The sequence below is a fragment of the Oncorhynchus nerka genome, linkage group LG13 (assembly GCF_034236695.1).
Source record: "Oncorhynchus nerka isolate Pitt River linkage group LG13, Oner_Uvic_2.0, whole genome shotgun sequence".
Classification (NCBI taxonomy): Eukaryota; Metazoa; Chordata; class Actinopteri; order Salmoniformes; family Salmonidae; genus Oncorhynchus; species Oncorhynchus nerka.
The window spans coordinates 22,234,182-22,247,621 of NC_088408.1; the positions used below are offsets into that span (position 1 = coordinate 22,234,182).

The 13,440-nt window shown below is 44.3% G+C and overlaps 1 protein-coding gene across 2 annotated transcripts in view; it reads left to right on the forward strand.

Annotated features, from left to right (window-relative positions):
• Nucleotides 1-13,440, forward strand: part of LOC115123684 (serine/threonine-protein kinase PAK 5-like) — a 156,198-nt gene that overhangs the window by 77,026 nt on the left and 65,732 nt on the right. For both annotated transcript variants that reach the window (XM_065026257.1, XM_065026256.1), the window contains exon 2: nt 2,655-2,878. In XM_065026257.1, coding sequence (XP_064882329.1) covers nt 2,675-2,878 — 204 coding nt within the window. In that variant the 5' untranslated portion in view covers nt 2,655-2,674. The remainder of the gene's footprint in view (nt 1-2,654; nt 2,879-13,440) is intronic.

The window sequence follows — 13,440 nt, forward strand, 5'->3', positions numbered from 1 at the left end:
AATGTTCCTACAGGGGATAGAGACAGGAAGACAATGTTCCTACAGGGGATAGAGACAGAAAGACAATGTTCCTACAGGGTAGAGAGACAGGAAGACAGTGCTCCTACAGGGGAGAGAGACAGGAAGACAATGTTCCTACAGGGTAGAGAGACAGGAAGACAATGTTCCTACAGGGGATAGAGACAGGAAGACAATGTTCCTACAGGGGATAGAGACAGGAAGACAATGTTCCTACAGGGGATAGAGACAGGAAGACAATGTTTCTACAGGGGATAGAGACAGGAAGACAATGTTCCTACAGGGGATAGAGACAGGAAGACAATGTTCCTACAGGGGATAGAGACAGGAAGACAATGTTCCTACAGGGGATAGAGACAGGAAGACAATGTTCCTACAGGGGATAGAGACAGGAAGACAATGTTCCTACAGGGGATAGAGACAGGAAGACAATGTTCCTACAGGGGGAGAGAGACAGGAAGACAATGTTCCTACAGGGGAGAGAGACAGGAAGACAATGTTCCTACAGGGGATAGAGACAGGAAGACAATGTTCCTACAGGGGATAGAGACAGGAAGACAATGTTCCTACAGGGGATAGAGACAGGAAGACAATGTTTCTACAGGGGATAGAGACAGGAAGACAATGTTCCTACAGGGGATAGAGACAGGAAGACAATGTTCCTACAGGGGATAGAGACAGGAAGACAATGTTCCTACAGGGGATAGAGACAGGAAGACAATGTTCCTACAGGGGAGAGAGACAGGAAGACAATGTTCCTACAGGGGATAGAGACAGGAAGACAATGTTTCTACAGGGAGAGAGACAGGAAGACAATGTTCCTACAGGGAGAGAGACAGGAAGACAATGTTCCTACAGGGAGAGAGACAGGAAGACAATGTTTCTACAGGGGAGAGAGACAGGAAGACAATGTTTCTACAGGGGAGAGAGACAGGAAGACAATGTTTTTACAGGGGAGAGAGACAGGAAGACAATGTTTCTACAGTGGAGAGAGAGACAGGAAGACAATGAGTGGAGAGAGACAGGAAGACAATGTTCCTACAGGGAGAGAGACAGGAAGACAATGTTCCTACAGGGGAGAGAGACAGGAAGACAATGTTCCTACAGGGGATAGAGACAGGAAGACAATGTTCCTACAGGGGATAGAGACAGGAAGACAATGTTCCTACAGGGGATAGAGACAGGAAGACAATGTTCCTACAGGGGATAGAGACAGGAAGACAATGTTCCTACAGGGGATAGAGACAGGAAGACAATGTTCCTACAGGGGATAGAGACAGGAAGACAATGTTCCTACAGGGGATAGAGACAGGAAGACAATGTTCCTACAGGGGATAGAGACAGGAAGACAATGTTCCTACAGGGAGAGAGACAGGAAGACAATGTTCCTACAGGGGAGAGAGACAGGAAGACAATGTTTCTACAGGGGATAGAGACAGGAAGACAATGTTCCTACAGGGAGAGAGACAGGAAGACAATGTTCCTACAGGGGAGAGAGACAGGAAGACAATGTTCTACAGGGGATAGAGACAGGAAGACAATGTTCCTACAGGGGATAGAGACAGGAAGACAATGTTCCTACAGGGGAGAGAGACAGGAAGACAATGTTTCTACAGTGGAGAGAGACAGGAAGACAATGTTCCTACAGGGGATAGAGACAGGAAGACAATGTTCCTACAGGGGATAGAGACAGGAAGACAATGTTCCTACAGGGGATAGAGACAGGAAGACAATGTTCCTACAGGGGATAGAGACAGGAAGACAATGTTCCTACAGGGGATAGAGACAGGAAGACAATGTTCCTAGAGACAGGAAGACAAGGGGATAGAGACAGGAAGACAATGTTCCTACAGGAGATAGAGACAGGAAGACAATGTTCCTACAGGGGATAGAGACAGAAAGACAATGTTCCTACAGGGTAGAGAGACAGGAAGACAGTGTTCCTACAGGGGAGAGAGACAGGAAGACAATGTTCCTACAGGGTAGAGAGACAGGAAGACAGTGTTCCTACAGGGGAGAGAGACAGGAAGACAATGTTTCTACAGGGGTGAGAGACAGGAAGACAATGTTTCTACAGGGGTGAGAGACAGGAAGACGGATACAAAAAGGCTTCGGAAGTTTGTCATTTCCACTTTGAAATTTCAGACTTGATTTTCAATGTTAATTAGTATGTGAAGTGTGTGTGTGTGTGTGTGTGTGTGTGTGTGTGTGTGTGTGTGTGTGTGTGTGTGTGTGTGTGTGTGTGTGTGTGCACTTATGCAGTGTGTGTGTTAAACTCTCCCAGTGAGGATACTTGATAACATTCTATTGTACTGCATAAACTACCTAGGCTATACCATTGATTCTCTCTCCCACATCCACTTCTCCAGCTAGTTACCTCACTGAAACATACTGCAAGAAGGAACATGAAGTAACATAAAGTAAAGGTTAAGGATGCTATAAGTGTTGAAGTGGGAGATATCTTAACTATCTCTTGCAGCCTGTGTCCCAATAACATAGAGTATATCGACTTCATAATGTACTTATTCATCGAATACAGTGTTTCCCAAATAGTGAGTTTAGACCACTAAGTCTGCTGTGTCTGTCTGTCGGGACCTACTTGTTTTTTAATAAAATAACTCACTGTCTGTTCCCAGGTTTGTCCAGGTTTTCCAGCATGTTTGGGAAGAAGAAAAAGAGGCTGGAGATTTCAGCTCCATCTAACTTCGAGCACCGGGTCCACACGGGTTTCGATGCGCGGGAGCAGAAGTTCACTGGCCTGCCCCAGCAATGGCAGAGTCTCCTAGCAGACACAGCCAACAGGCCGAAGCCCATGGTAGACCCCTCCTATATCACGCCCATACAGCTGGCTCCTATGAAGGTAGACAAACGGTGCTACTCTGTCTGTCTCTATTCTCTCATTTATGTCTCTTTCCTTCTTTCTTTCCCTCGGATTCTCTCTCTCTTCATCTCCCTTTTTAATCCCCTTTCTTATATTATATTTTACTTAATGGGTTGTGAAATCTGTTGTGAAATGTAATGCTTTTAATTGTATAGAACTGTCTTAATTTTGCTGGACCCCAGGAAGAGTAGCTGCTGACTTTGTAGCAGCTAATGGGGATCCATAATAAATACTTTTCCTTTCTCCTTCTCACTCCCTCTCCATCTCTCCCTCCCTCCCTCCCTCCCTCCCTCCCTCCCTCCCTCCCTCCCTCCCTCCCTATACACACCGGGTGTCCTTGAGCACCAGTCTGGCTCCATTCACATGTTATGAGCTGATATGTTGTCTTTATGTGAAGGGAAGATGGGCAATTCTTCTACGTGGTAGATGTAACATAGTAAATGTAAATCCGGGATGCTATGATATGTTATGTTTCGAATGGTATATATTCATTTTTGGAGGTCCATCATCCATTTTGTATGATATGTTATGAATTGCAATTCGTACATTATGTTACGTTATGTTTGTTGTGGCTAATGTTAAGTAGGTGGCTAATGTTAGCTAGGCTAGGGGTTAGAGTTCGGGTTAAGGTTAAGGTTAGAGTTTTGAGTTAGGTAAAAGGGTTAAGGTTAGGGTTAGCTAACATGCTAAGTAGTGGCAAAGTAGCTAAAAAGTAGTAAGCCATTGCAAAGTTGCTAATGACCTAATTAAATGCTAGACGTTCGCGTTATATGCCAACCCATCCACCCCGACCAACTACCCTACTTTAGATTTTGCCTTAAGTAACCTTCTGTCCTATGTAACCATACCGAAATAACATATCATACTAATTTAAGTGTACCCGGGTGTACGTTTACTATGTTACGTCTAGTCTATGAGACCAGGCTGTTCCACAACATGTACACGCTTCCTCAAGGCTCTAAGAAGCCATATACCTCGTTAAAAGATATAGACCTTGAACTTCTGATAGTACCTGAGCTCTCCAGAAATACTAATCTATTCACAGGTTGATTGTTATATTCTTCAATGTTCCATTATTGATCCTGGGAGTGTCTGATACCTCCAGTCACTTACATACCTTTAATTCAGCCAGTTGCACAATTAACTGTTTACAATCGACCTATTATAACTGACTTACCAACCAACGCCTAAGGGGATGATTGGATGGCCATGAAAGACTAAGGTATTTTTGGCCATGCTGATTGGCTAGTGGTGAGCTCGTTGCCAAATGTGCAGATAACAAAAATCGAAGGTACCTTTGGACAAACTGATTGGCTAGTGGCAAGCTTATTACCAAACGTGCAGATAACAAAAGTGCTGCCGTAACTAGTAATTGTTAAGAGAAATTCAATATCCTATCATTTTTCTTGACAAAACAAATCGGATGCAATCTCTTTGCAGATGACAGTGTAAAGTGAATTGCCCATGTTTCCTCCTCTGTGACTGTGTTCTGCCTTGTCCCTGAATGTTCCTATGCTGTGTTGTGCTTCAATGACTCATTTATATGCTAGTTTATTCAATAGGGCCAGATACAATTAATACACAGGCAAATTGACTCCTCAACAGTCAGAAGCATTTCACCATCGTGCTTTAGCCTATGCTAGTGTACAGTAGCAGTCCCTGAAGTTGTAATGCCTGTTTATAACACTACTCCTTTAGGAAGCATCAGAGGGGTTTCTGAAGGGATTTTGTTTAGTGTGTGGCTGCTAGCTGTTGTAAATAGGTGTCCTAGACCTATTGGTCCAGCCTGTGGTAGTGGTAGTGTCAGTGTAGCCATTCTACTCTTCTCCTGCTCCGTCTGTGGAGTCCCACTCATACTGCATGTTTGGCCCCCCGGCCCACCGCCCCCCCGGTTCTCAGCCCCCCGGCCCACCGGCCCTCAGCCCCTGGCCCTCAGCCCCGGCCCCGGCGGCTCGGCCCCCGGCCCACCGGCCCTCAGCCCCCTGGCCCTCAGCCCCCGGCCCCCCGGCCCTCGGCCCCCGGCCCCGGCTCTCAGCCCCCGGACCACCGGCCCACCGGCCTCAGGCCCCCGGCCCCCGGCCCCCGGCTCTCAGCCCCCGGCCCTCAGCCCTCCGGCCCCCGGCCCTCAGCCCTCACACCCTGTGCTCTGTGTCTCTACACCTGCTTGCACTTTTATTTATTGTCATTCTTTGCTGTACAATAAACTGACATAAGCCAACGACACACACAACACGGACATACACTTTATCGTTTCAGCAACTGTTTTGATAGTTAATAATCAAACTGAATAGCTGGTACTGATAAAATAATCGATAAAGAATTGTCGTTCATTGTCAACAACAGTGCAAATAATCCTCGAAGCTAAGCACTTAGTCAGAAGAGGCCTTAACGACAGTTTAATATAAATATTCTCATAGCAGTAGACCATCATCTTAGATAAATTAATAAGCAGCATACGTAGCCTGCTTAGCCTCACTGCTTCTAAACTTACCGGTCTTGAAATGGTCCGTATTTGGCAGTGTTGCATTGCATTGCATTGCATGGCTACATTTGTAGCAGTAGCTTATTCAAAGAGATGGTTATTATCTTCAGCATTATCCGCTATGCTACGCTAGTCTATGAGGAGCCACTGGCATTTGGGAGAATAGGAGCGAGAGGACATGCCATCACAGGATATGACATCAGAAATATATTTAAATACTTCCTGTCTAACCTCAATTGACATTCTACATCAAACTTAAAAAAGGTTTTAGACATCTGCAGCAAATACACAAAAACACTTTTTTTTGTAAAACTTGATCTTTCTAGAACAGCACTGTTGCCATTGGAGATATCTCTGAAGAGGGGAAACAAGACTTTAATTCTGTTGCTCTCTTCACAGACATCTCCCAAGAAAATCCGGTCGGCCGAAACACCCTTGCGAAAAGTATGACTTCTACTACCCTTCACTTCCCTTTTCTTGTTTTCCTTTTTTTGGTCACATACAGTCACAACCACACACCGCTGGTCTTCTTTAACTACATCTCTCCAAAACTACCTGTCCACATGCACACTTCCTGTCCTCAAGTGGAAGTAGTGTGTTTAGGTGGCTGGGAGGGGAGGGGGGGCATAGTACATATTACATATTTTATCTCTCATATGCATGACCCCGAAAAGTGGCAATTCTGTATAGGTAGCGGAATGCTGTTCATTTTCTTTTTATTGACTATTTTTTTTCCAAGATGTGCCAGCGTTGATGTGGATATATGGGTGTGAAGTGCATGCTCCCATGGCCTGCTATAAAGAGCAGATTTGTGTAAAAAGAATAGAATTTTAAATCATTTCAAATACTGCATCTGTGCTTGATTGAGCTTGTCTGTTGCCATGGAACCACTAGAAGAAAAGCCTTGAAAGTGTAAAACTCGCCCACCTGGCCCTCCAGGCAGGGCAAAGCAAATGCTAAAAATATTTGAAAGATTTCAAATGGTATTTGAACCCAGGACTGACACAGAGCCAGTAGAAAAATAGGTCATAAGGGTTTGCATGTTTTTCAGAACACTCCCTGCCCTACCACATCAACCAACAACTAACTAACCAACTGGCCTGAGCCAGTTCCATTACTCACTCCAGCTCACATACACACAAACACGCACACAGGCACACACTGCAGCTTTCTCTCCACATAAATGAATGACATATGATGTGCGGTTTCTGTGTTGTGAAGGCACAATAAGGCATAATTATGTTTTCCCATTTCAAGAAGAACAGTAGGTAGCCTAGCGGTTAGAGCGTTGTAACCGAAAGGTTGCTGTTTTGAATACCTGAGCCAACAAGGTGAAACCAGATTAACCTCCTGGTAACCTAACCAGGTAAAACTCCAGACCTTATCAGGTATAACGTGTTTTGAATACCTGAGCCAACAAGGTGAAACCAGATTAACCTCCTGGTAACCTAACCAGGTAAAACTCCAGACCTTATCAGGTATAACGTGGTTCATCTGTTGTAAAAAGGTGTAATATGGGCTACGATGGACCAGCGTTTTTCTCATCAGATCACATGGTTAATAAGAACGAATAGAAATGCTCGTGGCCTTGGGGTGGATGGAAACCCTGCCAAACTGCAGCAACTTTCTACTTGTTCACATGAATGACATTTTAAAGAACGACTAGAGGTGTTTCCTATACAAAGACACAGAGAAAGTGTGTCTTTGTTGGACAATAAAACTCACAGGTCTGAGCTTGCTTTATGCTACTGTAGGACTAATAAAACATGACCTCACAGTCTATGTCAGCTATTGTGTTTATTGATTCCTTCCAGTTAATACGTTTGGATTGAAAACGTCTAGGTAGCCTAGTCAGCCCAGGTTTGAATAGAAACCACATTTGATCCCATTCACATTTAGTCAGAAACGAACGGGCTATAAATACAGTACACAAGGTTAGAGCTTCGTTTAGCCTGGCCAGAGGGCAGGGCGCATAGTAGGCTAACCTATGCAGCTGTTGTTAGTAGCCCACAGTTGATCAGACAGCATGTCAGATCTCTAGTGTTTAGGTGTATAGGCTGCTACATTTATGGAAGAGTTTTGGCTTGTCTCTGTTGGGAGTGATGGGTTATCACGCTTGCTAAATAAATACCAGCAACCTGGTCTCAGAGCATTTCATATTATTCTGTACTTCCATTTAGTATATGTTACGTTTTGTATGGTATGTATTAATTTGTGGATGTCCATCACCCATTTTGTATAATATGTTAGGAATAATAATTCATATTATATGTTATGAATTTCTAATATATACAATATGTAACGAATTAGCAAAACGTGTGATATGTTACAAATTCTAGCTAGGTGGCTAACTTTAGCTAGCACGCTAATGTTAGCTAGCACACTAGGCTAGGGGTTAGGGTTAGGGGTTAGTGTTAAGGTTAGGGTTAAGTTTAGGAGTTGGCTTAGGGTTAAGGTTAAGGTTAGGGTTAACTAAAAGGGTTAAGGTTAGGGTTAGGGGTGGGTTAGCTAACATACTAAGTAGTTGCAAACTAGCTAAAAAGTAGTAAGTAATTATCAAGTCTATTATAATTAGCAGTGGTGGAAAAAGTACCCAATTGTCATACTTGAGTAAAAGTAAAGATACCTAAATAGAAAAAGTAAAAGTGAAAGTCAGCCAGTAAAATACTACTTATTTGTTTTTAAATATACTTTAGTATCAAAAGTAAATGTAATTGCTAAAATAAGAAATTGTGCCAGTTGTCAAATCATGAGGCAAATCGGTCTAAAAACCAGCACTGTGCCCCTCTTTTTAAGGCTTTGCATCAAAATATATTTAAAACTGAATCAGTGGTGTGACGCTACACCTGATTGAAAAGGGCTGTGGCAAATGTCGCCTCGCCACATGTTTTCCAGAAGACCTGGTGTGTGTGTGTGTATGTGTGTGTGGCTGAGTTACAGGGTGGGCTGTGCTATATGTATCCTCTCTGTGATGGCCTGATGTCCCCTCTGATGTCCCTCTCCCCTGGTCGTAATGACACATGACTGATGCTAGTCTACGCCTGGCTGGCAGGCTCCCCCAGCACTGTGTCTAGCTGTGTGTGTGTGTGTCTTCTGCCTGGCAGTCTCCTAGTGCTGTCTCATTAAAGGGATACAGAGTAAAAGGTCAATGTGACGTTTGTGTGTGTATGTGTATGTGTGTGTGTGTGTGTGTGTGTGTGTGTGTGTGTGTGTACCGTCCTCTGTCTGCCAGTCTCCTAGAGTAAAGGGACATAGAGTAAAAGGTCAATGTGACGTTTGAGTGTGTGTATGTGTGTGTGTGTGTGTGCGTGTGCGTGTGCGTGTGTGCACGCGCGCGTGTGTGTGTGTAGGGTTAGGGAGGTCATTGATGCTGAAATAACTCCCATCATCACCCTCTGGCTGGCACTCATAGTTTATTCATTCTCTCCCCTTCCCTCTCCTCCATCCCTTTTCTTCCTTCATCCGTTCCTCTCCTTGCTCCCTTACTTTCCTTCTTCCCCTCTCCCCTACCCCCTCTACATCCATCCTCTCCTCTTCTCTAGAAGGTTTGGATCTGTATGCATGCACCCTCTCCCCTCTCCCAGGTGGAAATGCTCCATATCTCTAAAAGGAGAAGCACTTCTTTGGTTATTTATTCTTTCCCCCTCCTCCTTCAACCCCCATCCCCAATACATTACATTGGAGCCCAGAAGTAGGCTAACGCTAAGCGCTAACAGCATTTCCATGTTTAAAACATCTCTGTGGAGAGAGAGAGAGAGAAAGAGAGAGAGAAAGAGAGAGAGAGAGAGAGAGAGAGAGAGAGAGAGAGAGAGAGAGAGAGATGGCTTTGGGTTACAGCTAACAGAGCGCTAGCCAGGCTGGGGTTGGGTTGTCGGTGGTGGTGAGATGTTTTTTATTCTTGAGCCCACCACCAACCCCTGTCTTCAGAGGACTGTTTTATTACAATGCTTCGTAATATTAAGGTCAGTCATTTTTTTGTATTATACATATTTTTCAATGTTTTTATTCTATTTGACCACAAACTGTACTGCGGCAGTGAAAGGGTTAATATTGGTGTGTGGATCATGTAGCTTTACACCCTCATGGTGTCAGATCCTGTCTGTTAGCTTTATACCCTCATGATACCAGATCCTGTCTGTTAGCTTTATACCCTCATGATACCAGATCCTGTCTGTTAGCTTTAAACCCTCATGATACCAGATCCTGTCTGTTAGCTTTATACCCTCATGATACCAGATCCTGTCTGTTAGCTTTACACCCTCATGATACCAGATCCTGTCTGTTAGCTTTATACCCTCATGATACCAGATCCTGTCTGTTAGCTTTAAACCCTCATGATACCAGATCCTGTCTGTTAGCTTTATACCCTCATGATACCAGATCCTGTATGTTAGCTTTACACCCTCATGATACCAGATCCTGTCTGTTAGCTTTACACCCTCATGATACCAGATCTTGTCTGTTAGCTTTATACCCTCATGATACCAGATCCTGTCTGTTAGCTTTATACCCTCATGATACCAGATCCTGTCTGTTAGCTTTATACCCTCATGATACCAGATCTTGTCTGTTATAGCTTTATACCCTCATGATACCAGATCCTGTCTGTTAGCTTTATACCCTCATGATACCAGATCCTGTCTGTAAGCTTTATACCCTCATGATACCAGATCTTGTCTGTTAGCTTTATACCCTCATGATACCAGATCCTGTCTGTTAGCTTTATACCCTCATGATACCAGATCCTGTCTGTTAGCTTTATACCCTCATGATACCAGATCCTGTCTGTTAGCTTTACACCCTCATGATACCAGATCCTGTCTGTTAGCTTTACACCCTCATGGTGTCAGATCCTGTCTGTTAGCTTTATACCCTCATGATACCAGATCCTGTCTGTTAGCTTTATATCCTAATGGTGCCCGTCCCTGTCTGTTAGCTTTACACCCTCATGATACCAGATCCTGTCTGTTAGCTTTATACCCTCATGATACCAGATCCTCTCTGTAAGCTTTACACCCTCATGATACCAGATCCTGTCTGTTAGCTTTAAACCCTCATGATACCAGATCCTGTCTGTTAGCTTTACACCCTCATGATACCAGATCCTGTCTGTTAGCTTTAAACCCTCATGATACCAGATCCTGTCTGTTAGCTTTAAACCCTCATGATACCAGATCCTGTCTGTTAGCTTTAAACCCTCATGATACCAGATCCTGTCTGTTAGCTTTAAACCCTCATGATACCAGATCCTGTCTGTTAGCTTTAAACCCTCATGATACCAGATCCTGTCTGTTAGCTTTAAACCCTCATGATACCAGATCCTGTCTGTTAGCTTTAAACCCTCATGATACCAGATCATGTCTGTTAGCTTTAAACCCTCATGATACCAGATCCTGTCTGTTAGCTTTAAACCCTCATGATACCAGATCCTGTCTGATACCAGATCATGTCTTTACTTTAAACCCTCATGATACCAGATCCTGTCTGTTAGCTTTATATCCTCATGATACCAGATCCTGTCTGTTAGCTTTACACCATCATGATGTAAGATCCTGTCTGTTAGCTTTATATCCTAATGGTGCCCGTCCCTGTCTGTTAGCTTTACACCCTCATGATACCAGATCCTGTCTGTTGGCTTTACACCCTCATGATACCAGATCCTGTCTGTTAGCTTTAAACCCTCATGATACCAGATCCTGTCTGTTAGCTTTAAACCCTCATGATACCAGATCCTGTCTGTTGGCTTTAAACCCTCATGATACCAGATCCTGTCTGTTAGCTTTACACCATCATGATGTAAGATCCTGTCTGTTAGCTTTATATCCTAATGGTGCCCGTCCCTGTCTGTTAGCTTTACACCCTCATGATACCAGATCCTGTCTGTTAGCTTTACACCCTCATGATACCAGATCCTGTCTGTTAGCTTTAAACATTCATGATGTAAGATCCTGTCTGTTAGCTTTAAACCCTCATGATACCAGATCCTGTCTGTTAGCTTTACACCCTCATGATACCAGATCCTGTCTGTTAGCTTTAAACATTCATGATGTAAGATCCTGTCTGTTAGCTTTAAACCCTCATGATACCAGATCCACAAGGAATATGCTATAGACTTAGCAAGAGCAGATCAATAGGTCATTGTGTGTGAACAACTGGTGCACTGAGAACAGTAGGATCCAGTGAAGACGTCTAGCGCATTGAGAAGTGTGTGTATAGTAATAATACTACTAATACTGGGAGAGACTGTGGGGTAGCTACTGTGGGGTAGCTACTGTGGTGTAGCTACTGTGGTGTAGCTACTGTGGTGTAGATACTGTGGTGTAGCTACTGTGGTGTAGATACTGTGGTGTACCTACTGTGGTGTAGCTAATGTGGTGTAGCTACTGTGATGTACCTACTGTGGTGTAGCTACTGTGGTGTAGATACTGTGGTGTACCTACTGTGGTGTAGATACTGTGGTGTACCTACTGTGGTGTAGCTACTGTGGTGTAGATACTGTGGTGTAGATACTGTGGTGTATATACTGTGGTGTACCTACTGTGGTGTAGATACTGTGGTGTACCTACTGTGGTGTACCTACTGTGGTGTACCTACTGAAATGTAGCTACTGTGGTGTAGCTACTGTGGGGTAGCTAGTGTGGTGTAGCTACTGTGGTGTAGCTACTGTGGTGTAGATACTGTGGTGTACCTACTGTGGTGTAGCTACTGTGGTGTAGCTACTGTGGTGGGTCAGTGACAGCTGGATATCACTGCAACGGGCCACCCCTTGGCATGTGACGGAGGAAACAAGATCTGGATAGGGGCTGTGTGTGTTTGCGTGTGTGTGTATGTGTGGGGAGTGCTGGGTTCCAGGAGTTGCAGCTGGGTAGAGAGAGTTATGGTGTTGTTGGATGGGGGTTTGCGGGTGGGTATAGGGGGGCCTGGAGCCTGGGCACAGACGAGAGAAAGCAGCAGGTGGGAGAAAGCGTTAGCTGAGCCAGAAGAGAGACGGGGACTACCAGTGTCAGAGAGAGAGCGAGAGAGCAAGAGAGCGAGAGAGAGAGAGAGAGAGAGAGCTACAGCACTGGAGACCAACAGGGAAACGATTCATACCATCTCACAGGTGGAGTATTATGGCTGTTGAAGTTGTGTTAACAAGGCAGTGCTGTTGATATGTTTGTAAAGGTTTTAGTGGGTGAATAATTTTGAGGCAGGATATTTTCTCTCTGTCTGCAAACTGAAAGATTGGGTCGTCTTGTTGTTTTAATCCTGAGTTTAGGGTCTTCAAACGTGTTGCTTAATTTGTTGTGCGTTGTCTGTGTATTGTGTGGACACTATACATTAGCCTATGTGTTGGCGTGCTCTCTAATTGAGGTAAAGTATTTGGAGGGTTCAAGTATTCCCGTCAGTCCATGGGGTTTTAGTATATGGTGGTTTACTGTCACCTTACAGTGTCTATGGCTGAAGTTGATGAATTAGAACTTGTTAACTGGCAAATGGTTGGGAGAAGTTTGAAGTAAAGTTTGATATTAGTACTGTATGACAGAGCTATTTTGGTTCAGGTGCCTGGTGGACATATGAAGAAGAGATAGGATTTCTGCATCAAACAGGATGGGACCAGTATATATATATATAGAGGGAGAGGAGAGAGAGAGAGAGAGAGAGAGAGAGAGAGAGAGAGAGAGAGAGAGAGAGAGAGAGAGCGGGAGGGAGAGAGCGTGAGAGGGAGAGAGAGGGAGAGCGAGAGAGAGCGAGAGAGAGAGCGAGAGAGAGCGAGAGGGAGAGAGAGCGCGAGAGCGAGAGAGAGGGAGAGCGAGAGAGAGAGAGAGAGAGAGAGAGAGAGAGAGAGAGAGAGAGAGAGAGAGATCTTATCTGCATGCTTTTCAGGTGCATTTCGACCTTTTGAACAGGGAAGTGCAGAGTTAGAGTTGACACATTACACAGAGAACCAAGACATCATACATCTTATCACTGGAGGTGTTAATACCACTGGATTCTCACCAAGTCAACTTCTTCCAATGACGATGACTGGTGCTCAGTGTTCAGTAGAAACCACTCCTGAATTCTTATGATCTATCTG